At 43.0% G+C, this 26881-nt stretch overlaps 2 protein-coding genes across 3 annotated transcripts; one reads left to right on the top strand and one right to left on the bottom strand.

The window, feature by feature from the left end:
• Window positions 1–568: 568 nt before the first annotated feature.
• LOC135377726 (dysbindin protein homolog) lies at window positions 569–26881 on the top strand. Of its 2 annotated transcripts, none has more exons than XM_064610358.1 (9): window positions 569–709; window positions 5131–5169; window positions 5319–5381; window positions 5456–5516; window positions 5599–5731; window positions 6657–6812; window positions 8554–8694; window positions 8994–9113; window positions 26726–26881. In XM_064610358.1, exons 1-9 carry the CDS (start codon window positions 654–656, stop codon window positions 26728–26730), a joined length of 774 nt encoding a protein of 257 aa, XP_064466428.1. In that variant the 5' UTR covers window positions 569–653; the 3' UTR covers window positions 26731–26881. The 2 variants fall into 2 exon arrangements, with proteins under 2 accessions (XP_064466428.1, XP_064466427.1); XM_064610357.1 differs by lacking the exon at window positions 26726–26881 and adding an exon at window positions 11627–13106.
• Window positions 11401–18260, bottom strand: LOC135377725 (transmembrane protein 231-like). The gene is made up of 7 exons (XM_064610356.1): window positions 18122–18260; window positions 17901–18058; window positions 17212–17340; window positions 16981–17124; window positions 16838–16919; window positions 15460–15562; window positions 11401–15017 (listed from the first exon to the last, which is right to left on the bottom strand). Exons 1-7 carry the CDS (start codon window positions 18258–18260, stop codon window positions 14867–14869), a joined length of 906 nt encoding a protein of 301 aa, XP_064466426.1. The 3' UTR covers window positions 11401–14866.

Raw genomic sequence — 26881 nt, 5'->3', positions numbered from 1 at the left:
CTTTCATGCATGCATGGAGATTGGACAGAGCGTCTGGTATTCTCTCTTACAAGGCAAAATTTTACGGGATTTGATGCATGTCCTCTAGTATGGATTTAGCTACTACGAGTAACGTTCTTTTCTAAGTACGGAAGATATCTTCGCATCCTTTCCGTATACGATGCACTAAATTTAGTGCATCGTACGCTATCACCTTTAGCATACGAAAGGGATAACATTGATGGTTCTGCGCACACCCATAACAGAAAGAGAGCTTCGCGCAAAATCCCTTCCGTACGCAAAGGCGATAGCGTACGATGTACTAAAACTCTCTACTATCATTCACATCACTACTCGTTAGGACGCATGCTAACCCCCCTGTCCCCCACTCCTTCCTGCTGTCCTCCCTCTATCTATCCACGTCTGTACGCCGTTCATAACCACAGTTGCTTCGCGGCGCTAACACGGAATTAAAAAAAATAATATTATTATTATTATTTAGGTAAGGGTACTCCGTGGGACGATGTGAGGTCGTGGATGTGAGAAATGTCATCGCCATTACCATCAGCGGCACACGTCTGTAAAAATCCAAATCAATCCGACGCTGCTGCCACCTGATTGCGGAAGACATGCGGAGGAGTTTCTGAACGCATTCCCTGACAGATTACCTAAAAATGCTGGAAAACTTGAGAGAAAAGTTCTATAGTGTGCAGCAGGATCTTACAGAAAGGTAAAATGTTCGATTACTGAACCCATGAGTTGCTGAAGTAACACGCATGGTTCGGAAGCGAGGAATTTTACAATATGCTAGATTGTTTTACTGAATTGTTGAACTATTGAACTACTGAACTATTGTTTTACTGCTACTGTTTAGCTCAATTGGTAGAGCCCTGGACCGGCAATCCAGAAGATGTGGGTTCGACTCCTACAGCTGGCTAACCTTTTCAGTGACTTTCATCTTTCACTGACAGCCTCCTTCAGAATTTGTGCTGAAAGAGATAACTGATCAAAAATCTGTGTTGCTAACATGGGGCCTTGACTTTCTGTTGATTTCGCTTGAAATTCGCTCACCCCAAGCGACATATATCCTGTATCTGCGGTATCTATTCCGCATTTTTTTGCTAAAAGCAAAAGAATGCACAAGCTGTGTTGATAGAGTTTCCGCGTTCGAAATATTAATGCAGGACACAGAAACCGTATTTTTCTGCGTATTCTGTACATATCGATGAATATACCATTCTCTAATAGCAGAGATCGTGGTTCTTTCTGGTGCATATGTTCCAAATCGAGCTTACTGCTCATAACCAGACCCCGGATTTTTTTGCACGAATGTCTGTGAAATATGCATCAACTTTGGAACACATTTACTTTTACTTACTGTGACTTGTCCACAGGCTACTAGCCCCTCAATGCTAACACGAAATGACTAGAGGATGGAAAGAAACACATTGTCATTCCCTACTTGTGGTTCTGGTGGCGGTACACTGTCATATAGTGCTCCAATCAGTGCTCCAAGTTCTCATGGCTGAAGCTCTGAGGTTTGTCTGTTAGCTTGCAAGCTGAGCAATTGAGCTCAATATCACACACTGTTGCACACAAGAGCATACTTGAAATGTGGGAGCCATTTCGGTAACATCTGCTAAGGCAGTAAAGCAGCAGGCCAACACCACCTGGATAGAAGGACAGCGTAGCTCTGCGTGACATCATCCTACTCGGATGGGTGTTGGCCAATTACACGAAAGTGCTGTCCCGGCAAAGCAGACGACACGCGCTTCATTGGACAGAAAGCATCCGTGTAGGCTGACGTATCGCGGGGGGATATTGGAGAGGATATTTCTTCTAGGTGGTGTTGATCAGGCTCACATTTGAACACTGCACAATTTTTTTTGAACATCTGGAAATCCAGGGTGTCTCGGAGGGACTGTGCTCAGTTTGGTGGTCAGTTATTTCTTGTTCAGATCTACTCCAAGCGTTATTGCAGTAGCTGCCAAATGCTGTTCAATGGACGACACTCCATCCAAAGGTTTGAGCAGGTTTTCGCGAGCAAAGATTCAAGCGGTACCTGAGTTCTGAAGAAATGGGAATGTTCATCACAATCCATGCACAACACAATCTTACCATTCGTCCTGTACACTTTGTCACTGGTCACCACTTCTGAAGCATAGTATACTATGCCTTCTAAAGCTCTTTAAAAGTAAATTATAAAGCTATAGCTTCAGAATTTTTGACCTCAGGCTTTTCTCACTTACATTTGTGTCTGGGTTCATTGAGCATACACTTGCCATTGTGAAGCATAGGTCAATCCTCCAATCTCATGTGCATCCAATAGATTTGAGAGGAACAGATCAGGATTCGTAGAGTTACCTCCAGACAAATACGGCACAACTTGCATTGAAGCTAGTCCAGTCTGCCCTGTCTCCCTGTGTCGTTACTGTCCTCTTTCGTCATCCCTGTCTGCCTGTCGCAATGTTCTGAGCCTCAGATGCACTGCCGTGCCAACAGGCCAGACTTTATTGTAATTTGTTGGCACGTCTTGCCAGTCAAAATATGCAATATTCAAAAACGTGCAACAGAAATCCAAATATGCACTAGCCTGCAAAATATGCATTTTCATGCATTTTTAATTTCTTCCTATTGCATGTAGTCCCAAAATTGTAGTTCTCAAAATATGCAAATGAAATGTGGTTTATTGGAAGCTGGACATACCCAGGAAAACGCATGGAAAACACGAAGATCCATTGTCTGCTCATAACACCAACAACACACTGAAATAGATGATGGGCCAAAAAAAACTGTGTGGAAGAGAGGGAAAGAAAGCGTCTAAGGTTTGCCACACAATATTTTGATTGTCGTAGGAATGATTGCGGGAAATCACAGCATCTGTCAGGGGGCTAAAATCGTTGTGAGAATACTGCTGAAGCTGTTCTTTTCTGCTGTCAGCGTGAAACGTTTGTGTTGGTCCGTACTGTTGTCACTGTAGTGATAATTGGCATGCATAACGGTGGTGTACTTCTGACTGGCTGTTTGACAAATATACTAGTGGTAGGAACTTCCAGAGACTGTATGTAGCATTTGGCTCCCAGTATCCATGGCCCAAGATCAGCAGGTATCCTAAGATCCCATTTGTCATGGAAAAATGTGGAATATTCAGATTTTGAATTTGGTCATGGAAAAACACAGATTTGTCATTTCAAAATAGCAATTCACGAACTTTATTTTTTGAGTGCTGAAAGACATAAATTTTGTTTCTCCTTGTGGAAGAAAATAGCGCTACACTTGGACACAAGTTTTACACCATTGCTTCGCTACAGCTTCTGGCGGATCATAGCAGCCAATCATAATCTCACATGAGAATGTGTGCAAGACCCTTCGACAGAAGGGAACAACCCATACTTTTTCGGGCAATCATCGTTCAAACTTGCATGCTTTCACAAATTGTGATACCCGTGCTTGAAGTCCCAGTTTTCAAGTTGGCTGACATAGAGCAGAGGTTCTGTAAATTAGGAATTTGGTTCTGCTCCCAATGCCAGCGCTTCAAAGAGGAAATTGTAGCCGGGTTGTTATACTTCTGCTTTAACAATTTTGTATTGTGGAGAGGTTACGTTTCAAAATTTTTCTGCTTCATGGGGATGCGTGTTACTTGGTGGTGCAAGTAACTGGGTATGTGTAGCCCGAAAATAACAGTAGTGACAAGCTAGGAGCTCAGTTTTATTGCAGGAGATGCGTGTGTAATGTTTCAGTGTTACCATTCGCATCGTGATGTGAGACAGGGCGAGATTATTATGCTGATGTGGGACCAGTATTATGTGTAATTTTTGTCATGGAAAAATGAAAAATTTGGATATTTTTGTGCGGAAAGCTATGATCCCTGATGATCAGCAACAGTGTTCCACATACTTGAATTGTACAAGTAACCGATAGTTATATCACATATGGCTGTGTTAGATTGTCTGAAATTCAAAAGTGCCCATGGTCGAACGCCCTTCTAGGCGATCTGTCATGATGAACGCCAATGCAAAGCGTATTGGCAGCGTGAAAAGTTGGAATTAGCATCATTAGGTACCATAAAACAATCATAAGTAACACATATACCACATTTACTAATATAAAATATCTAATTTGCATTAATCGCACTGTTGTTTACTGATGCAAGTAAGTGTTCTACATATGATGACTTGTCGGGTATAACCAAAGCACTGCTCAGACTTTTTGGTTTGTTTGCTATATATGCACAAAGTTCCAGCTTTTTGCTGCCTGCAGGCAAATGGAATGCAGCACTTTGTGGCACAAGACAATTTTTCTGTTCACACTCATGCAGACACAGGAACTGTGGTGTGCATCAGTTTTAGATAGGAATGTAAATGTATGGACTAAATCAACAATTAAGGACAATGCACAATGCCCAACAACCCATCATGAACAACAATGCCTAAAACAAGTCCAGGCACCCAGCTTCGTTGCTTATACATTGGCAATGCTACAGGTGTTATGTTTGTCCTAATTTTATGTTGATTCAGGCTCAGCATTCAAGTTTCTAGGTCCTCTTTAAAATGGCACATGTTTCCATAATAATGATAGAATCAGTCTGAAGAAACAAATCAAGAGTTAGCTCTATTTCTAGCTGTATTTCTTACATTTTGCAAAAAATATCTATGAAATACACCAGATGGTAAAAGATGTTTTTTTTTTTAATTCCGCGTTAGCGCTGCGAAGCAACTGTGGTTATGAGCGGCGTACAGATGTGGACAGATGGAGAGAGGACAGCAGGAAGGAGTGGGGGACAGGGGAGGGGGGGGGGGGGTAAAAGATGTGGGTAGTTGGATATACATAGCACAATTAGATCTAGCTAACTAGTGTCTCACAGAGGAGTAACTGGTTAGCGATATTTTCAACTGTACTTGTACTTTTTTGTACTTGTTTAACTTTCATTAAAAGTTTTGCTCTGCTTTCGATAGTAACAGAGAATCACGAAAATGAAAACGAAGAAATTCCTAAACCACCAATGATACATCACCAGCTGTGTAAGACACATAACAGCAAAAAAGTAATCTTTGAATGAATCTAGAGACCAAGGTCATTCTCATTTCCCACTCTAGCACACAAGCTGTTGGTGTGCAGCACTTGCTTATTGCTATAACTGTTTTATTGCAGTCTGCGAAATTTCACGCTAGGAGAGGCCTCTGCCCAAAAGTATGTATGTCACTTGCTTGTTATGTCTTGTCTGAAAGATGCCAATGTGTTAAAAGAGAAAAAATTACCACAAAAAAATGCATCTTTTGACTGCTTAGTGCTCATCTTGAAGGTACTAATCACTATTCTGACTTTTTTTTTCTTGTCAGGCACAAGTTAGAGCATGACTATGAAAGGCGTCTCACAAATGCTGGAGCAGAGCTACTCCATTAGTAAGTTAGTTCCCATTCTAGCTTCACAGAGGGAAGCAGACATTATTTTCATATCATAAATGTTAACCTTTCAGCTACCAGTCAACTTGGGAAGAAATTCATAATGGCAACGAAGAAAACGCCAAGAAAGCAGAAGTAAGTGTCAATTGCTTCCTACCACATAGTGCACTTTTGCATTTCTGAGAATATCCGTGCCTGTCATTTTCTGGAAATTTAGGAGGTGGATACTCTCATTGACACCATGCACTGCCAGTTCCATCAGCAGTTGTCGTGGATGCAGCAACTAAATCAGCAACTAGGACAACTACCAAAACTTCAACAAAATGTGCAAGATCTGATGAAGACCATTGGTAATGAATACATTATTCATTTCCTTTAAAGTAGCATAGAAGTCATTTTCAACACCCTGTTTTCTCTCTGTAAAACAGTTAAGCAGGCTAGTAAAATGCACCATGTGAAATAATTTACCCCACGGAGTCGTAATTATCGCAGAAATAGAATTTAAAGTGAGCCACAAAAAGTGACCATGGACGACAGTGGTGGAGGGCAGCACCAGCCTTTCACCTTGCGCTGACATGAAACTGACGCAGCTCGCTGACTGGTTCAGAGAAATGTCGTCTGCTAGTCAGCTGTTGAGGGCTCTGAAGAAGCTTTGCACACAGGGAAATTCCAGCGGGACAACGAAATCCTCTGTCACGGTCACCCTTTCGTTCCCTTGGGGGGCCCCCAAGGGAACAGATTTACCGACTACAAAAGGCCGCACAGTCACTATCACAGACGCTGGCTAAGTGCATCTGGTTTACCGACAACAAGATAGAAAGAAAGGGACAGGTGCTGACCCCGATTGGCCAGAACGCGCTGGCACTATTCGTCATCAGTCATGTGCACATCATGCTTCTCCTCCTCGTTTCACCCAAGGGGCGAGTCGAGAATTCACACGCGCCGCTATTCTTGTGAGAGTTTGTTTCTGGGAAAAAATTGCACACATCAAAACCTTTCGTGCTATGGGCAAATTGGCGCACACACTTTTTCCAACCGGCTTAAACTGAAAATATTTTGGGCAGCCCTCTGTGCTCCTTTAACAGTGGTAATGAGATCAAAATGGAACGAGAAAAACATTGGAATATTATCTTATGCCCCCATTTTGCTGAAAACATCACACAGAATTATGTCTTTCACTCGAGTAAAACAGAAATAGAATACAAGTCACTTTTAATTCTGTGGAGCTGCGCAGTTATAGTGGAAAATTTTAAACAATTAGCCATTTGTTTGCAGGTGAACTAGAAGGACTTTTTGAAGAAGTAGAACTGCATCTTGTAGGATTAGAAGACATCATAGAAACACAAGCCTTGCAAGAGAGGCAGCTGGATGAAAGGTTTAAGCTGGCTCTCTACAAAGAGAAAAAGATGGCTCACTTTGAGGAACTAAGAGGTAAATTCATATCCCAAACCAATCTCACAAGTGAAGACACGATGTGTGTTCCACAGTTAGTTCATTAAACCTGTGCACATGAAAGTGTGGCCTGTGAACACTTGGTGGTTTCCAAGGCTGCGTAATTAGAGCCCTGTGCTTTAGGGCTACCCGGTAAAACCCATTGTTACCCCCGATTTGCAACATCCTCACTTTGGGTAAAACCTGAAAAAAACCACAAACTTGCCAAAGTGCAAATTTATCCACCAATATGAGCACTGGAGAATGCTAAGCACTGCACATTAAATAAAGGCACTCAGCATTTTACCTGATTTTACCCTCTTTGCAGCTTCTGAAATAAGACCCAGTAACAATAAGCAATTGTGCTAATTGTGGTCTGTTAGGTCCTTAAATGCAACATGATGGGAAGAAAGGAATATCACATACGGCAAATTTCATTGAGTAAGCAAATTTTGCCCCACGACAGGCGTGGGTCAAGCGCTTACTCCCCCAGTGTCATCTGGGCTTCCATCTCCAACGGAATGCCATCTGTGAATGTTTCGTACGATGCACGGCGCTGAAATCCAAGGCTCTTTTCTGGGATTGGATTGACCGCGCACTGTATGTAGCGACATAGCCACACCAGGATTTCTCGGAACCACGACCTACCGTACATGGTGTTTATTTTTGTGCTTTACAGATTTTTGCTACAAAAAAAACTATGAGAACAGCATAGATGTTGTTTTTGCACTTGAGTTATATGGCCAGGCAGACATCCTCTCAGAGAAAGTACGCAACTATAAGACGACTGATTACCTAAATTCATGAATTAACTCTAGTTAAGATATTTCGTGCAAAAGCGAGATAGCAGAATGAGAGACTATCCCCGTTGAAAGCCATTCCACGTTTAAAAAATACTCAAACACGCATGTGAGTTAACATATCCATCCCCGAATTTTGATATGCAAATTAACCGAAACCGTGGTGACTGAGAATACAGGTACACAGAGCTCATTTCACGTCAGAGGGCCACATGATTTGCAGCGATGGAGATGATTCGAGATGGTACTCTAATTGAAGAGTTAATTAATTTTAGGTAATTAGTCATCTTGTAATTGCATACTTGCTTCGAGAGGATGTCTGCCTGGCCGTATAACTCAACTGCAAAAACGACATCTATGCTGTTCTCGTAAATTTTTAATCTCAGTTGTCTCACGACGTAAACACCCAATTATTTATCGTAGCTTTCTTATAAAAAAATCTGTAAACAATATAAATGAACAGCCTGTATGTAATAGTGCTTTTTTGTTAGTGTGGCACTAATATTGGCACTACCAATAACACAAACCCTTGCAGATGATTCTCCATGTGAGAAAGAACAGATATTTGGGGTCTTTTGAACATCACAATAACTGTCATGATTATGAACTGCTCCTGGCTGCTGTGGAGAAAGAGGAAAATTGAGTGTGGAAATTTGGGATGGACCTTGTTACTCTTATGTTGCACATGTGGAATTTTGAATGTGACAGAAATGCACGATTGTCTTTATAATGTGGGCACAAAATCTCAGTGGTGACCTACAAAGCAATGGGCACCTCTAATCAAAAACAAAAACCAGCTCCTTAGGCAATGTCTTATTCTTTTCTGAAGCCTTGCTTGAAAAAAGAAAAAACTGATTTTGGGGGGATGAAATAAAAGACAAAGTTGTACTCCGTTTTTGTGGTACAGTTTAACAGATAAGTGCGATGCCTCTTTTGCAAAGATAAACTAGAAGAGGACCATCAGCTGAGACTTCAACAGGTGGAAGAGCATGAGCGGCACATTTTGCAGGAAAGACAGCAGACTTTTGATGAAGTGTTTCGCAATGACTTGGAGCTCTACAAAGCACAGGGGAAAATTGAACGTATGTCTCACTCTTTATTGTAACAAGACAGATTCAGATGATGATGTTAATGTCATCATTACATTTTCTCAAAATGACCGTGGACCCTGGGGTGTGGAATATTGTCCGTGGTGACGACACATTGCAAACTTTGTGTTCCAACTAAGCCACCAGTGGGTTTTGGTGACAATGTTTAAGTGTTTAGGAGGTCAGCTTGCTGCCGGGGTAATAGCACTAGGTGCTATAGAGTGCAGCCGTGGGTGGCATAGAAACATGTTGAATTTAATACAGGTTTACTCAATCCCTCTGATTGAAAACAGGTATCCCTGCAAACTCAAACAAGCAAGCAGCCCTGGAGGAAATTGATTTGGAAGGTGATGAGCAAGCCCAAGCAGCCCTCAACGAATTTCTTGAAGACACAGACCCTCCTCTTTCAGCCGGTGAGGAGTCTGATTACAGTAATAAACTACTCCATGTACAAACTACAGGTTTGGGACTAGACTGTTAGAAGTATGTATCGTGTGTATGTCGAACAGAGAAAAATTAGTTTATGCGGTCAGGAAGTCATCAAGAGACATGAATGAATCAGACTTGAGCAAAAGTTCACAAGAAAGTAATTTATCTTCATAAAGTAGTTTTATCTGAATAAGCCAAAAAGTGTGGCTAGTCACGTAATTCTAGAGGCAGAAAAGGTTTAAAAGTAGAGTTATGTTTCAGAGGAAGTTCATCCTCCAAGAGTTAAAGGAATAAAACTTTCTGTTTCTGTTCTTTTTCTCACTAGACATCACTGATGATCACGCAAAAGCCCATTTGAAAAATGTTGTCACGTGGTAGTTTATGAAAATTTAGGAGAAATTGGGTTCAGAGTCTGTTCATGGGCTGACATAATGATGTTGTCTTGTGTGCTGTCCATTGCCAATCCAAGCAGGGCCATTTTTTCTGGGAATAGATTGCATAGTAGGTATTACATAGCACCTGCTAACTTACAAAGTAATAAACTGTGCAGTTGAAGGCGATACTATGATTACGAATCATGTACATGACAACGTTGACGACGATGGTGATGTGGCCTAGTTTGTACATGTTTCACAAAGGAGTGTGGGACATGGACAGACAAGAAACAAAGACGACACAACAGTGCTCCTATCAACAAGATTTATTTCACACAAACCAGCTTCTTTTACAGAAGTTACGCAGGTTTCACAATGTTTCTGAAATGCGCTCACATGTGATACTTCAATTGTGATATACTTCACATTTCAGTACCACTCACACATGAAGAATTAGACTACATTGAGGAACATTATAAAACCTGTGTAACTCGACAACATTCGAGACAACTTTTGTAAAAGAAGCAGCCTTCCAAAAAATAAATCTTGTTGATAAGTTAGAGCCTGAAGTGTTTGGGACATATTTTTTTCCCAATTTGGGGGGTAAAAATTGGGGAAATCAACATGTGCTCTAAATTGATGCAAATTCAGGTGGAAAAACTTCCAGTATGCTAAATTTGGGGAGAAATCGGGCTCTATTACTCAAACGAACTGTACTGGTTTGGTACAAACGGTGATGTAATTGCATTTGCTGACACAGCTACACGCTAGTGTGCATTACTACAGACGTTTCAGTGAGGGCAATTTGCCGGGTAAAAATCGGGTTTCACCCTAAAGAGGCAACCTCCAATTCGGGGTGCAAATTCAGGAAAGAAACGGGTTAAGCCCTAAAACGTCAGGCTTTATTGATAGTCTGTGTGTCGTCTTTGTTCCTTGACTGTCCGTGTCCCACACTTCTTTGCTTTGTATGACAGTGTGACAGTGAAGTTGACAATGATACAGGGTCAACAATGTCTTGGCATACGAGGCTTAGTAGGGTGTTTTAAGCCATTGGAAGTGAACAGCATGGTTAAACTCTTAACTTTCACAAGTTATAGGAGAATGGCTCAACCAAATGGCAATATGTGTATGATGTATTACCTTGTAAAATGTCCTATCCAAACGGTCAAGCAAATTTTCTTCTCCAGGTGCATTAGAAATGATAATTAATGTAGTGAAAACTGGCAAGTTACAAGCTGGCCATGTACTATATGGTAAAATGATACTGATAACAAGGGCACATTTCCGAGACAGGAACAATTTCCAGTGATGAGGAATGCTCAGAAGCATGGGAAACCAAGCTGACAATTGTTACATTACACGAATACATATTCCATTAAATTCTTTCAGTCAGATACGAAACAGAAGTATAATATGTATATTGTGGAGATCATTTATAGTCATATCGCTCATAATGAACTACCTAGTACGCTGAACTTCTTTGTGTAGATTACCAGACTTCTATCGATTGCCAGATTTCCATGCTGCATATAGTCACCTACCAGAGCAAGCCTGTCCTCCTAAAACTACTGCTTGACTGTACATAAAAAAAGTAATTAAAAAATCAGGAACGGGCTCAGTCATGTCCGAGCCGCAGTGTTTTACATGAAAACGTCACAATATCAGATTCGTTTGCTCGGCTCTGGATGCACTCCATCATCTTTGTAGGTCTCTTCACGCTCGAACGAGTCAAAGTTGCCCCACTGGTAGAGGGTAAGGTCTCGCTGTGCGCCGGCAGTCGCACACTCACAAAAGGTCCTACACTCCACAAAAGGATTCACGTGTTTTACATGACACCCCAGCCCTGTTTTTGTACGCAAAGGTAAACTGGATAAAATCTGGATAACACAAGTAGAAGTTGTATTGAATTGATCCTTTATTGAAGTAAACACATAAGCACTTGATGAGAACGACTGTGATGCAAGAATGGTAGTAAAAATTTACAATTTGAATCACCACAAATTTGGAACAATTTCGTGCAAATTCTGTGGTGCAACCAGTTATCAATATCCTGCTACTGTGTATTTCTTTATCATTTATGACTAACAGCACATACCTCCTCCATACCCCTACCCATTTTACAGACATATCATTTCCTTCTGGTGACACCAGTGAAAGTGATGCAGCTGTTATTGATGAAGCTGGATGCAAACCAAAAGATACAGGACTGTGTGATACTGCTAAAGCTTAAGTCATTTCATTGCACACAAAATATTTGAAGGGAATGTGCATACAGCAAGGAGAGAAATGCTATGATATATTGCCTTCCAAGTGTCAGATGGTAATGTGAATGCTAGTTTCACTTCTTACTGACATTTGCAGTATTTTTCTTATCTCTCTATGAGAAGCCAGTGGTAGATGTTACCCTGGGAATCTCTTGCAGCCAGTCATTTTCCTAGTAAGCAACACTGGTAAACCTCATTGGGTTTGACCAGATACTGTGTATGTTGAATGAAACGGGATAAACAGCAACGGGTCAGGAGAAGAATATAGTGAGCTTCTCTGCTGTGACGTTACAGCATGCTTTTTAAAAACTAGGACTACTTCGAGATCTAGATGTCAACTGTGATAAAGCTGTGAAGGCTCAAATCAGATGCTTGCTCTACATATGTTGCTTTTGTCCCAGTACTACATTAGTTTCATAATTTCTATTTATTATGACGCCATTCCCAAGGTTATGGATGCAGGCATTGTGTTTTAGTTATTTCACACACCTGAAATATGAGTACCGTAATTTCACGCGTATTAGCCGTGGCTTATACACGTTTTTTTTTTTTTTTTATCTCACGGGCACTCTGCGGCTTTCTGCTGACTATTTTTCCCTGGTACTTTCCCTATGCGCTGGTTTTAACGAAAGGTCCAACCGTGTCTCTGGAACAGCACCGCCCTGCCAATGCACAAACAATGCGTAACAGAGGTGCATCTACGTTCGAGTAGGCTGACCTTCCTGGTGGGTTCCCCCAAGCAGCTTTAACGAAAGTGGTGACAGTGATTCATGTCTTCTGGAAGGCCACTGACCCGTCAGTCCATGAAAACACACAACAAGGGCACAATCCGATCTTGGTAGAACACTAGAACTGACCTCCATTGTTGTACACCCTGTCGACCCCAGAGTATGGACCACAGGATTTATGGCCTTCTCTATGGTCTCCTTTATCGCACAAATCAGTCGCATCGTATTGCCCGCGGCTTATCTGCCCGAACATTTTCAAAACTTTCCTAAAAACGGGTGAAATTACGGTAATGCTATAAAGTACCATTGCCTGACACTAGGTTCCAGCAACACATCGGCACGGCAGAAGATTTATGTGAGTAGGATGTGATGAATCAGGATCTAGCGAAACTGACATCACAGAGTTGCTTTGCTTTGCAGAACACCTGATTGGATATTTCCTTGTAGAAGTTTGATGTGGAGTTTTTAATGGTTTAATGGCAGTGCAATGTTACATATTTGTGTGTGGACAAGTGTAAATATGTATTGCACAAGGTAATAAAATATGCTTTGTGCTTAGTGTAAAGTATACATAGTACCGAAAATAAAAAATATGGAAAGTGTGTATACTCGCCTATGAAAAAAAGTTGTAAAATTTGTATTTTACAATGTAACGTTGCACACTAAAGCATGGACTTTGATGGGGTTTTGAAGGTTCTGGCAAACATAAATTATGTGAACAGGCACCTTAAGCCATATGGAAAAGGTTATAAAAACAACAGTATGTTGTACAAACAACCAGAAATTATTGCTCTCTGCTGTGTTTTCTATTTCCTGGCCACCTTCTTGTGGTACATGCAGCCCACAGAATGAAAATGTGCACTTAAAGTATATTTGAAACAGGGAAGTTACACCACAGAAATATGCCTTCCCCTACTTCCCTGCTACCAGGAGGCCCATGTAAGACTCCCTCCTAACCTCTACCGTTCTAGGGTACTACCCTAGATCGGGTCATCTTTCGCAAACATTTGGTTATATTGAATGTTCTTTGAGCTTCGATCCTGCTGCAGAACTTAGTATTGCTTACCTGTACGAAATGTGCAAAGCCCACAGCTCTCTACATCCCCCATAAGTATTGAAAAGGTTAGAGATTTGCTCAGGTGCTGCAAGAAAGGTGGATAGCACAGAATGCTGACAATAACAGTGTTTGTTATGCCTGTGCATCAGGCTTTTCAACTTCTTAGCTGAAATATGAATTGCTAACCATAATTTTTTTACTGCTTCATGTCCAGTTAAGCTTTAGGGTGCCACCAACACTGACAGTAAGAAGTTCTGTTTGGTTGTATCCTAAACTAGTTAAAAGTTAGTTCTGATCCCTGGTCTGACCAATTTGAGATACCATAGAATGCTACATGAAAAGCTATATTACTTCACTTTGCCAGGCAAACTTGCTACTCTCAGTATAAGCGCTGTTCTGTGTAGGTGTTCGTGATTTCAATGTAAGGCTGTTTTCACCAGTAAAGTGTGCTCAGCCAAAAGGCAGTACAACTGACACTTTTGAAGAACTCTAACTTGGGAATTAGAATTCGCTATCCTCCCAAAACCCAACAAGCGCTTTAAATTTTGCTTTGAAAGGTTGTAACAGCTTGCTCTAGGCTTTCCTGAGTAGATATACCAGACTGTTCCTCACGTTAGTGCAGAACCGTCCGAGGCCAACCTCCGTCTAGGGCAGGATGACTGTGAAGCCTTCCCCCAAGAAGTACTGTCTAACGATTGCACAATAACCAGAAAAACAATTACTTGAATGATTTACATATGTGCTTTCCATCTTTAGCTATGCATGAATAGTAATAGTATATTCTGTTCCATAAATGTTCTGCAGTTCAAAGCTGTACAGAAAAGTTCTAAATGAAACGGAGTGACTCGGATATTAAGCGAATTCGAAAAATTCTATTCTGTGTTCTGCTGTGAAAACTCTCTTGGCCCTCGCTCTATTCCCCAGCCTTATGAGCCGCAGACACCTCACCCATCCGTTTCCCCTCTGGTGAAGGGGCAATAGCATCTGCCTTTCTCGCGACCTACTTGGAACGGCTCTGCATTGATGGGAACCAGCAATCCAAGTTACACCCTTCTTACAACAGGTGCCCTATGCTCCATCTCAAATGCTCCTGGGAATGTTCAGTCAATTCACGGTCGAAATATCTGTAATATTTGACAGCATGTTCTGGAGATTTAAACAGGGCAATAGGGAAACTGTGGATTGTGACGCTTGTGTAACGGGGTGTGCCACGCTGTGCTGCATGTGACAGAGGAGCATTTCATTCTGATTACCCTGGCATGCAGAGTTAGGGGCACACCATGCTGTGTTCCACTAAGCGTAGTGTCATCACACTTATGGCACCACTGTTTCGTAATAGGTCTCTAGCACTTGGTTACTGAACACAAAACACTTCACTGAGTGTCCAATGTAAAGAAATATCACAAGTATGGCAAAGTACTGCATCCAAGCATGTTGCACAACATGCCAAAAACCTGGGCGGTAGCTTGGATGAGAGAAATGTTAAGGATTAATGTTTCTCAGTTGTGATGAAAGCAGGCATATTGTCGAGCATGGTTCTGCTTTACATTTGCGTCTGCATTTTGCTGCCATTTCCTTTTACTTGCACTTCATGCACTTCAACAATTTCTTGTACACATTTATGTTATGGTAGGCTTCTTTTTCAATTTTGGCTACAGTTAAATAACATTAAGCAACATGAGCAAATTTTAAATTTGCTCGTTAATACTCAGCAGGGGCAGACTAGGATGAAAAAAATATACCGGGAAATAATCTCTGACTGACCCACGGGGAGGAGAGACAGGCAACTCACAAGACTCCTTTCTGGGCGGCCTACGGTGCTGCCCCATCGGGAACTTTGGGAAACATTTTGATAGAAAAGCATACACAAGGCAAACCATAACATGCTTTGTCATTGTAAAGGATACAAAATTGTTTCCACTGGGTATCTAATTTTGATGTTCAGTGTGAAATCTGGTGACTTCTTTGTGCTTCTCCAGGTGCTGAATATATTCTCTAGGTTCGTAGTAACTGAAATAGAGGCGTACCACAAATGACTGCAGTGTACTATAGTTGAAAATTATACTATGATGGTGATTAGTGTTGAAAACAAGTGTTGTTACATGATAAAAGGGTGGTTGATGGCCGACAGTGCCTTTTTATTGCAACTCTGCATGTTGTGTACCGACTGCAGCGAAGCTTGTATGTCTTATTCGTCACTTGTGCCAGTAATGCATAATTCGTGCGTGGAGCATTACAGATGTTTCATTAGGTGTGCAGCAGCAGCACTGTATAATATTCCTCCTGAAGGAGGAAGTGAAACCCACCAAACTTCTGTGCAGATTACAAGCACAGTATGGTTACAAAAAGATGTCCAAGGGAATTGTCGACGATTGGCACAAGAAGACCATGAACCACATTCTCAAAAAGAGGAAGGCAAGGCTATGTGGCAAAGATGAGTGAGAGTCATTCATGAGCACTTGCAGCTCAGAAAAGTCTGTGCACATTGGTATCTAAGGCATCATCACGTGATCAGAAGTCGCTGCGCATCTTCGTGTGCACAGGGTTTCTACGCTGTTTCCAGGCAGTACGAGAAAGATTCCTGCAACACTGTGGCTTCTTAAGGGGGTTGTGTGACTAATTTTACTATGGATACCAAGTGATCCAGCCACGAATAGAGCAATAGGAGCTCCCCAGAGTTCAAAGAAACATGGCAATGCCATCACCAAGGACGGTAACTCCTACGATATTCTGTATACCAATGGATTTCTCGTGAATTTTCTTCCATGGAGAGCCAACATTGAATGTGCAATACTATGCAAGTGCCCTAAAACAGAAGTATGCACAACATCTGCACAAAAGGGCTGAGAAACCTGTCAAACCAGTCAAAGCAGGATAACAATATGACGCCATACACAGCTCAAACGAGAACGAGAGCATTGGCGTCAATGGGCTGGCGAGTAATCAGCCGTCTACCCTTTGTCCTAACTTGGCTCAGAGTGATTCTTGGGTGGTTTTTGATTTGGCTCCACCTGTTTGGGCCACTTCAGGAGGGAAGAAGGCCTGTGCAGGGTGAAGAGCTAAATCAGTTTCACCTAGAGTGGCTATCCGATCAACCTGTTCTTCCTACACGACCGAAATACAGAATCTTATAGACGGATGAGAAGTGTGTTGAGAACTGTACCCCTACTAGTTACTTTTGTACATTTTGTACAATAAAAAGTCCAGGTCATTCTTGAACCACCATTATGCACAACATCTTTGTAGTGTGTAAATGTACATTCTTGAATCAAAATTTCCCCTTACCATTCCTGCTTGAATAGTCGTGAAGTAACCTTTCACTGCTGAACCCTGATACTGTAGTGGTCTCTTCGTTAATAATCGATTTCTACAGAGCAGAATTTTCATTTTAAAAGTGTGCTGTAGCATGGCGTGTATTATTTACTTACTTTGTTGCGGTGATCATAGCCATGATAATTGAATAAATTTTGCTGTTTTAGTCTAAGGTCCCCAGTAAACATAAATTCGTCACCAGGAACACCAGAGCTATGCTGTACAAGTCCAATTCCTTCATAGGCAACTTGAGCATAGGTCTGATGAGAAAATTGGGAAGTTTCTGATGCAATAAGAGAGCCACAGCTGTATTGCAAAAAGAACAATTCTTGCACGTTGCCATTTACCTGTATGCTACAGTCAAAAAGCAGCAACAGTTTGGCAGCAAATACTTTAGTGTTCCCTGGTAACGGAACTTTGATCATTAGATGCAGTATGTCCGGCTTTCCATCAAAGTTAGCATCATCTTCTTTTTCCTGCAAGGTAGTCATGCTAGTGGTGATCTTCAGTTCACCAAGAAGTGTAGGCAAGGCAGTATGCAGGAGTGCAAAGCAAGTGGATAACAGGTGCTGCCCTTGTGCAAAGTAAACTAAAAATCTGTTCAATAGAAAACTGTAGGTACGTCGTTTCTGTGTCGCAGGTTTTGAGTGAGTTGTCTTATTGACGGTGAATGACAACGAAAATGTCGCTAGATGTATGCACGGCTGTATCCATGCCTGCATCATTGCCATGGGAAGCTTGTACCGTGAACATGTTCCTGTTTGCCCCCATTACGTGCTCTGCTATGGAGAATATGCCACTTGAAGTGAAAGCTTCTGAAACTCATCAGCAGCTTTGTCACAGCGTGTCATGGTTGTCAATGCTTGGAGTACTGACGGTGTGCATTGTCAAGAAGCAAGAGCCCCGTGCAAAAAAGAAAAAGGATTGGCGCGATTGAGGATACGCTGACACTTTGCAGATCTGTCCGCACTTGATCTTGAGCAACATGCTGCTCAACGCGCATATCTTTAGCATTAACTGCATGTGCAGTGCTTACCTCAATGTGAGGCACACGAACACCAGATACATGATCGTTTAAAAATGGGTAAGAACTCCAATATATAGGCGTTTTGTCCGTTTCCAAGATTAAGAGCATCTTCCGCTTGAATCGGACATGAGGCTGTTCTTGGTACTTATCAATTTTCTTCCAGAATCCTAATACAGAGAAGAGCTACGATGAAACAAAGCACCTTATAGTGAATATCATTGCCAGCTTACCAAACCCTTTGTACGATAATACAAAAGGAACTACCACGGTAAACAATGTGACTACAAATGCAAATACGGCAGATTTCGAGCATAGGTTTGTCCGGTACTTTTTGCGAACGCTATGTGCGAAGATTGTGCAGACGGCCATTTTTAAACAAGAATGATGGTGATAAGGTGATGTCTAGTTTTCGCGGCATGCATAATGTAGGAGGAAGATACCTGTAATTCAATGGAACACATTTTTTTCTTTTTACGGATATTTGCTTTGCGAGACACAGCTTTGAGACTTTTAGGATGCTACAAAATTTTCGTTTCGAGAACCGCCATATTTGGCCTCCGTTTCGGTTTCGATTCTTCCGGTCAACGGTAGTTTGCTGAAGCGATTTGTCTGGTTAATTCCGATAACCAACATCTGCATCCAGTAGCGTAGCCAGAAAAATACTTCGGGAGGGCTTCTATGGGGACGTGGGGACTTTACATTTTAAGGGGAGGAGGTTTTCCCCCTCTCTTCCTCTCCCAAATGCACTACCAAAGGTACGATTTCGGGGAGGAGGGTTGAACCCCCGAAACCCCCCTCTGGCTACGCCACTGTATGCATCTTTCACCCTTCGTAGAAGGGCCTTCTTCGTGATTTGGATAGGGAATTGGAATTATTCCTCCTGAATGAATACTTCCCAGTAAGCATGAGTCATCATCCCGTCGTAACTACCGATTGGATGATTTACTAAGGTAAAACACGATCGGAAAGAGTAAATAATTCAGGGCAACTACCCTCTTCAACCCTACCCTACCCTGTCCTACCATGCGGCACGTGCAACTCACGGGGCGGATTTAGGGGGGTGGGGGGCAGGGCCGTCTACTTTTTGGTCCTGGGGGCACACTCCGAGATTTGCGCCCCCTTCCCTTGCGCAGCCCGTACGGTATCCCGTCCAAGCCACGTGAAGGACACTGTAACGTTACACCTTCTTTTTCTTAGGAACTAAGAGTGGTCTGCTTCCGACACTAGTCGGACACTATAGTTTGGGCAAGGCGATTGGTGCTGTGCGTGTTGTCAGTCAGGCTGGTCCCGCACCAAGCGACGCGGTATTGGCCATCGCTAAGTACGGTAGTTTCCGCACGCGGCCGCATTGGCCAAAACATATCCTGAGCTTCGCCGTTATGAGCAGCTGCGGCACAGCCGTTTAGATCCGGCATTTCCCTTGAAGAGCGCAAACCACAGTGCATACCACACCATGGTATGTCGTAGGGGTTGTCCTTCCCGAAATAAGGTGATCATACTTGTCTCACTTATTTTCGACGCAAACTTTCCACTAATACCCACTCGAGTAAGGTGCGGAAATTCAACCTACAGACCGACCACAATGACGTCGCTCGATGGCTACACTTATCTCGCGACACAAAACCACGATTTATCACTTCTAATACTCGGAAAAATTGCATCAAAAACACCTAGTTGGATTCCAATACTAGGTTTAGAGCGGCACTAAAGTGCAAAAATTATTCCTCGCCAAATAAAAGATGTCTTTACCTTGACAGCAATACAAAAGAAAGTGGATTCATCGATTCCGTGCCACTACATCCAACGTGCCATTACATCCAACGCGCCGGTACATCCAAAAACGAGCCGTTACGTCCAACATGCTGTTACATCCAGTGTGCCGTTACATCCAACGAGACGTTACATCCATTTTTGGCCACTACATCCACGGGTCATTACATCCAACGAGCCAGTACATCCAACGAGTCATCACATCCATCGGGCCAGTACGTCCAACGAGCCATTACATCCACGGACACAGAATACTCGGTCAATGTTTTCGTCGCTGTTCTGTGCTTGTTACGCAGCGCCTTCCATCGACCATCTCAAACGCGGTTCATTCCAACATGGCTGTTCTGTACTTTTTTGTCGCACCTACGTCAGTGTCCAGGAAGTCTTGAGGTCGTTAATTCCTTAGTTGTTTTTGAAACTTAGGAAACTTAGTTGCTTTGAAACTGAGTGGTCCCAGTGCGAATGTCGCAGTTCTGCGCTTTATTGCCAATGATCTCCTTCACCTATGAGATAGCGTCCTGGGTGTGAATCACGTGGTGTGAATACCAGATAGGGTTGGGAAGGTGCACACACCTGGTCATCTGAATCCGGGAAAAACCACGGGTTGACCCAGAAACGGGTTATTGTTGCTGCCTGGACGATTACACAGACTCAACACCGGACAGCGAAATGATCGTCTTGTGCAGAGATAGCGACTTGGAAGCGCTTTTGTCGGCCGAGTAAGTGTTTTGGGACGGAAACTTTAAGCATAACTCACCAGAATTCATGAATCCCGTTGTACACCCTTCATGTCTCGATACGAGGAGAGTGTCACCCTGTGGTTTTGCTCTCACCAGACGACGTGACACAGCCGCCCATGGTGTAATTCGTGACACACTCCTACACCGTTTCAGCCACTTGGGAACACTACAAAGCTCAGGTTACTGGATGCTTCACTTCGAAGTTGCAGCTATGAATGCAGCAGTGACAGTGTTCAGCGCTGTACGTGTGAATCAGCCGATAAAAATAAGTGCCTGCGCCTTTCATTATGCGACGGCGATAAATGAAAAGCGGGACTAGCTTTGCTTGAGAACCGTCTGCAGGACAATGAAGAAGTACGAGAGTGGTTCAGGACGGTAAGGCACCTGCCCTTCCTCCCCGAACATTTCCGTCTCCCGTTCAGCGAGGATTTTATTTCCAATCCACCTCAGCAAGTATCACCTCTTCTGAGCGCTCTGCTGCGGCACTTCATATCCTACTTCCACAATTTTGGCTGAACTCCGGAGCACGCACCGCGAATGTGGTTGAGGGTTGGCACAATGGACTCCATGACCAACTCCCGAACCAGCTCCCGAGTCTCGCGGAACTTCTTGTATTTTTCCAGAAGGTGCAGCACGCCGCAAAGTACCGCTGTAGGATGGGGCAAGCTTACGCTTGTCCCATCCTACAGTTGGCAATACAAGTACCAGCTGTGGCTTCTGCTGTGCGACCCTGCAGCGCTGCCCAAGCCACAAACGTCACGAATCCGGGAGAGGAACGCCCGGCATGCCGAAGAGATGAAACTTATTTCGCCACTATTTTTTGTGTGCCCTCGTTCAATATAAAGACGTCGCAACGTATCTGAAATGCGTGATAGATGTTGGGGTTTTGCCATGTACATAATGTTACAGTCCGCGAATGAAGCGCTGTTTGTAACTGATGTACCTACTAAAATATAGAATGCACTTTGCTATTATCAATTATGGCCGCGCTGCTCAAGAAACTGTGATCTTTTGCTGTTAAGTCACTGCTATACCTTTAGTAATGGTAGCGTTGCGCAACTATATAGCGAGAGCAGCACACAGATAAGATCATTAAAGCCACGTTCATGCTTAATTCATTTTATGTATTTTATTTTCAATGTCTGCCACACGTTGTGGACGTGAGGCTGGCAGGTCAAGTTAGCGCTTGAGCAGCTTCCCGTCGTGACGGGCCATCTTATGCTTGTAAAAGCTTTATTGTGTGTGCGTGTTTCTTTTCTTTTTCTTTTTTGAGACTGTCTGCGGTTAGTTTGTACTGGTTCACGTTTCAAGTTCGTCCGGGAAAGAATGAGGTGAAAATGAAAGCCACAATGCGATAAAGTTTTCGCATCGAATTTGGATGCAGACGTCCGCGCGTCCCATGTAGCGTATGTTTATTGAAAAAAAAAAGCGAGAAAAGGTTAGTCAGGCATAGGCCGACTTGCTATTCCTTCCATATAAAGAAAACGAAGAAAAGAAAGAAAGGAAACACACACACACAGCAACCGCCTGCGGGTTGTAGTCGTCTTGACTGTTCACTCCTGTCATTCCTAGTCCGGGCTTCGCCTCCCGTCGGCCTTCTTACCTCTCATCGCCCCCATGGCGACCCAGATTTTTTGGCCGTTACGTCCATCGTGTCGTTACATCCATCGTGTCATTACATCCATCATGCTGTTACGTCCAACGCGTCGTTACATCCATACCGTGCTATTACATCCAACGAGCTGTTACATCCATCGTGCCATTACGTCCATCGATGGATGTAACGACACGATGGATGTAACAGCTCGTTGGATGTAATGGCCCCGTACCGATTCATCCATGTTCTTGTATCATATCCATGTTCAAATGTCAACAATGTTCACAAGTAGAGGGAGAGGGTAACATTTGAAGTTGTGTTTAAGCGTCCGCCGTGTTTTTTTTTTTTTTGTTTTCGTTTTTTTTCAATAAACCTGTTGGTAGTGAGTGCTTGTACCTGTCCTTAACCTTCACTGTCTGTGTTCTGCCTACGTGCACGTCCCTTTTCCGATGGATTCATCCGTCGCGTCCTTCGTGACTTCAGACCCAAGGAAACCACAATTTACGCTTTTTCTCTTTTCTCCTTCTCAAGAGGCACAATGTAAATAAACTGCAGCGGTGTCCCGATTGCTGTTGCTGTCACGGGTCTCCTAACGACAAAACTTTCCGGAGTGAACAAAAGAAATACATACTTAATTCAATTTTTTTTTTGTAGACAATGAAACACCCCTCTCATTATCATCAAAATAAAACAAAAACAACAATTCTATTTTGATTATGATGATCGGAGTGTACTCCACCCCATTGGTCGGTAATTTGGTAGAAGTGAGCCACACAGTGAGAACGAAAGTCCAGACAGGTTAGCACTACTTTTAGGGCAGAACGTTACTGGGCTGGATTTGACCGTGGACCAAGTAGAGAAACTGATGTTCTGAGGCTGGAACAAACATAGAAGGGACAGATACAAACAAAGCCCAAAATTGCCTAAGATCCCTACAGCTGGCTAACCTACCTTTTCAGTGACTTTCATCTTTCATCATGGACCAAGTACTTTTGCCATAGTATCAGAGTAGAGCAGAGCATCAAAATAAAGTTGTTGTTCTGTTTCGTTTTTGATTTTGCGAAACAATAATGCGTTGTTTGTCATAGCTAGGGTTTGTGGTTTTCGGCATTTATTTTCAACCCAATTCGGGGGTTGTTTATCGGCATTTATATTGGGACTATAAATCGGATTTTTTCGGCATCTATATTCCGCCCAAAAAATAAATGCCCGAATACGGGCATCTATTTATTTCGCATGAAGGAGAGCCTATTTTCCGGGCGAAGTAACAACGAACCGAAAAGAAGTGAATTGATTCATGGTTTCATTAACAATGTCTTTTATTGCCTGTGCCAAACCAGCAAACAATGAGACTACCTCTTGTTGTAATAGATGCAAGCGTACATCATCATGCTCGCATCTGTCATAGCGGCTCGCTCCTTGCGATTAATAACAATGGCCATGTGTTGGAACGGGTCGTCCAAAACTGAATAGGATATTATATCCACCTGAGGGGCAGAGCATGCAGCATATTCGAAAAACTCGCGCTTTATATCATCCATACGAGATTCATCAACAGAGCTGAGGTCATCCTCCTATAAGCGCTTACGCACAACGAAACAAGGGTACAGCCCAAAGATAATGCCACGCTCGAGAAATAGTCGACAAAGGGAGATTCCAAGGGGATATTCCTTTGCAGTTCCAGGAATGGCAGCTGTCAGGATACGAGAAATTCGTATTTTTTCGGAATATTCCGAATCTGAAAAAAATCATTGGGGGGGGGGGGGGTATTTTCCGGCATTTTTCGGAAAATGCCGAAAACCACGAACCCTAGTCATAGCATACTTTTGCCCCCGAATACATTCGTGAATTCATTCGCTGTTTTGAGTCGACTTTTCGTGTCTTTATGGTATAATGGACGGATGCACAACGTGCAGCTACACCTGGAGCACCGCAGCCGCGTATTTTCAGTATTTTAGCAACATGTTGATGCTGCATAGTCAGCGAGCGGGGACAAGTTTGCTGGAATAACACAGCAAGGAGTCAAACGTACGATCCTTTTGCTGTTACGAGAGACACGCACGAGTGGTTATTTTTGACGCACCACGAGCTCGTGCGGGTTGACGTTGAGAGGAAGCGTCGATAAAGAGAATTTTCGCACAATATTTCTTGCGGTGGTCATCGTCTCTGTCAGGTCCTCGTCTACAATCAGAGAGTCGTCCTTCTGCCTGATCGTGCCATACTCTTCTTCCCTCTTGTTCCTGTCTCCAACTTCGACCTCATAATTGTTTACCACCGACTATAGAGCTCCAAAGTATTTACTGTCATTAGTCGTTCGTATAGTTCAGAAAACGTTTTGCGTATTTCCTGCGAATCTTAAACTCATATTAACGAGCGTCATATTGTATATAACGGGACTGATTGAAATGGGTTGGAAAAAGAGGAGGTAGAGTTATTTAGTGCATAAATTCGAAAAACATTCACGCGTACACGCTAGGGGTGTGCATAAGTACATTTTTACGTCTTTAAATACCAATACAAAATACATTGTTTAAACTTTTTAATTGTATTTTAAACGCACCACCCATCCCTGGAACACGCATGCCTATACTTCTTGGCTTTTATGGGCATATTTATCGGTTGTGACTCTACTGACAGTTATTATGGCTGCTATGACAACTACGTTCCCTTTTTCGCAGAAACACCTGAAGCTACCTTTTATCAGGCTGTTACGCGGTTATAGGAACACATTCACAGACAATCGCCGAACCTGTCAAGGATGTCCACTTTTCTTTTTTTTGCTCTGGAACTGTTTTTACGATACTTTACGATGACTTATCCTTAGAGTAAACCGAGCCCAGAGTGCACACGCTCCGGTTCACCTATATCTAAAAATAGATCACCGAGCCGTGCCACACCCTTTCCTCATTAGAATTCCGCCAGAAACTTTGCGTATTATACGGCATCAATGAGGTTAGATACGCGGTGTATACCTTTCTGCAGCACTCACAAGATGACAAAAAATTGCATGTCATGCTGTTTCCATTTTCTCTCTCTCTCTCTGTCTCCTTTGATTACTTAGGAAACAAAACAGCAAACTGAAATTCTAACCTCATTGAACGCTAGAAAAGTATATCTAACATTGATTCATACAAATGTGATTCCAACAAATGTGAGCGCGAGTGTTTCAGACTCCACTCAAGCGACACTCGCGCACCCGGAGAGTGCGAGACTCCGAGCCCCTCCCCGCGCACCCGTTTTGAAATTGGGGCTTTGAAGCAGACGACAAGCGCCCGGGTGCTTGAGATTTTTTCGTGACGAACTTCCGTTGAGCGCCGGCAGAACGACCTTCGAAGTGTAGTCTCGGAAGCAAAATACGGACTTACTATGTTACCCGATGATCTCATTTCGGGAAACTGCAGCTGTTTTCATTGGACAACTTCTGCACGGATATTGGTGGTTATTCGCGGGAAATGCAGTGCTTTAATGTAGACATCTTTACATCATGCAGTCACCTTCACAGCAAACAGCTCCTATGGTGTCTGTTACAAATTCCCACCTTTTCCATTTCATTCGCTGTTGCAAAGAAAAGTCTTCACAGCCGCCGTCGTCTTTTCCAACGTCGCTATAGGTTCAAACTAAGCCAACGTGTCCTCCGTCTGTGCACTGCATGAGCAGACATCAGGAAGCGGCATCAGCGTGCGAGCAGTGTGGCGCTCCAAGTTGCTTTTCGCTGTTTACTGGCAGCTCCGGGTGCCTCATACTCCCGTTTTGAGTTCACCAAAAGAGGGGCGCCTACATAACGCAACCTATACCTGCTAATACACGATTATTTTTGTCAGCTATGATTAGCTGGCGCTCACTCACCAAGGTTTCGGTTTCAAGATAGGTGCAAGTCGTAACGTAGTCACAGGTACATTTCATACAGGGTGTTCCACGAGAGGATGTCACTAAATTCCTAAAAATAAGTTTTACTTCAAAAACATATAAAACTACTTGGAATAGACTCATACCGACTTTTGCTACAGATTGAGGCCGTTTGTATTCGTGCCATGTATTAATTAAGCTAATTTGCATAATTAAACTCGAAAAATTGTCAAGAAAGGCACCATTTTTCTTTCTGAATTCGGCAGCCTGTGGCCACAACACACTATTCCAATCAAAATCACGAGATTTTTCGCAATTTTTCGACAAAAATTTGACAGCCGAAAATCAGTCGCTGGGCGAAGCGCGCTCGTTGATATTTACGTTTGCGGAAGCGTTGGCTCCATCCAAATACCCTCCCTCCTGTGCAAGAAGAAAAGAAACCACGCTACAATCCCACCTTCCGCCTTTATCAACGTGTCTGTTATCAGCCGCTAGCCAGCTGATAATGACGGGCTGCGCGACGAGGCCCTCGATCGGAATAAAACTGTGTCGCTCCTTTCCACTTCGCCTCGATAAAGGCGGAGCCAAGAGTTCCGCAAACGCAAATGTCAACGGCCATGCATCGCTCACACTCACCCCCATAGCACGCTCCTACACTCTTAGAAATGAACTTCACCACATAGCACGCTCCTAGCCAACCATAATCTCGAATGATATCGCTATCTGCCTTAATTTGTTGAAAACGAGAGTGGTACGCCTTTTTCTTATTTTCCGGGGGGGGGGGGGGGGGGGGCTTTCAGTGGGCTGCCAGCTTCCCGGTATGGCACTAAAAATTTGAGGTTCTGCTTCCTGCTACATTGCCCTCTTTTCTTGCTTTTTAGTTTAACAATGCGACAGGGACCAGATCAATGTTCGACGATAGCAAAGAATCAACCCATCTCCAGTTCACGGGAACGCACATCGACAGCTCCTGCAAACTGAGTTTACAGAACACTGCACAGTTGAGAAAACATGAAAATAAAATGCTCTAACATTGT

This window comes from Ornithodoros turicata, chromosome 1, assembly GCF_037126465.1.
Source record: "Ornithodoros turicata isolate Travis chromosome 1, ASM3712646v1, whole genome shotgun sequence".
Taxonomy (NCBI): Eukaryota; Metazoa; Arthropoda; class Arachnida; order Ixodida; family Argasidae; genus Ornithodoros; species Ornithodoros turicata.
The sequence above is the reverse complement of the archived record's forward strand: the minus strand, read 5'-3'. Positions and strand labels throughout refer to the sequence as shown.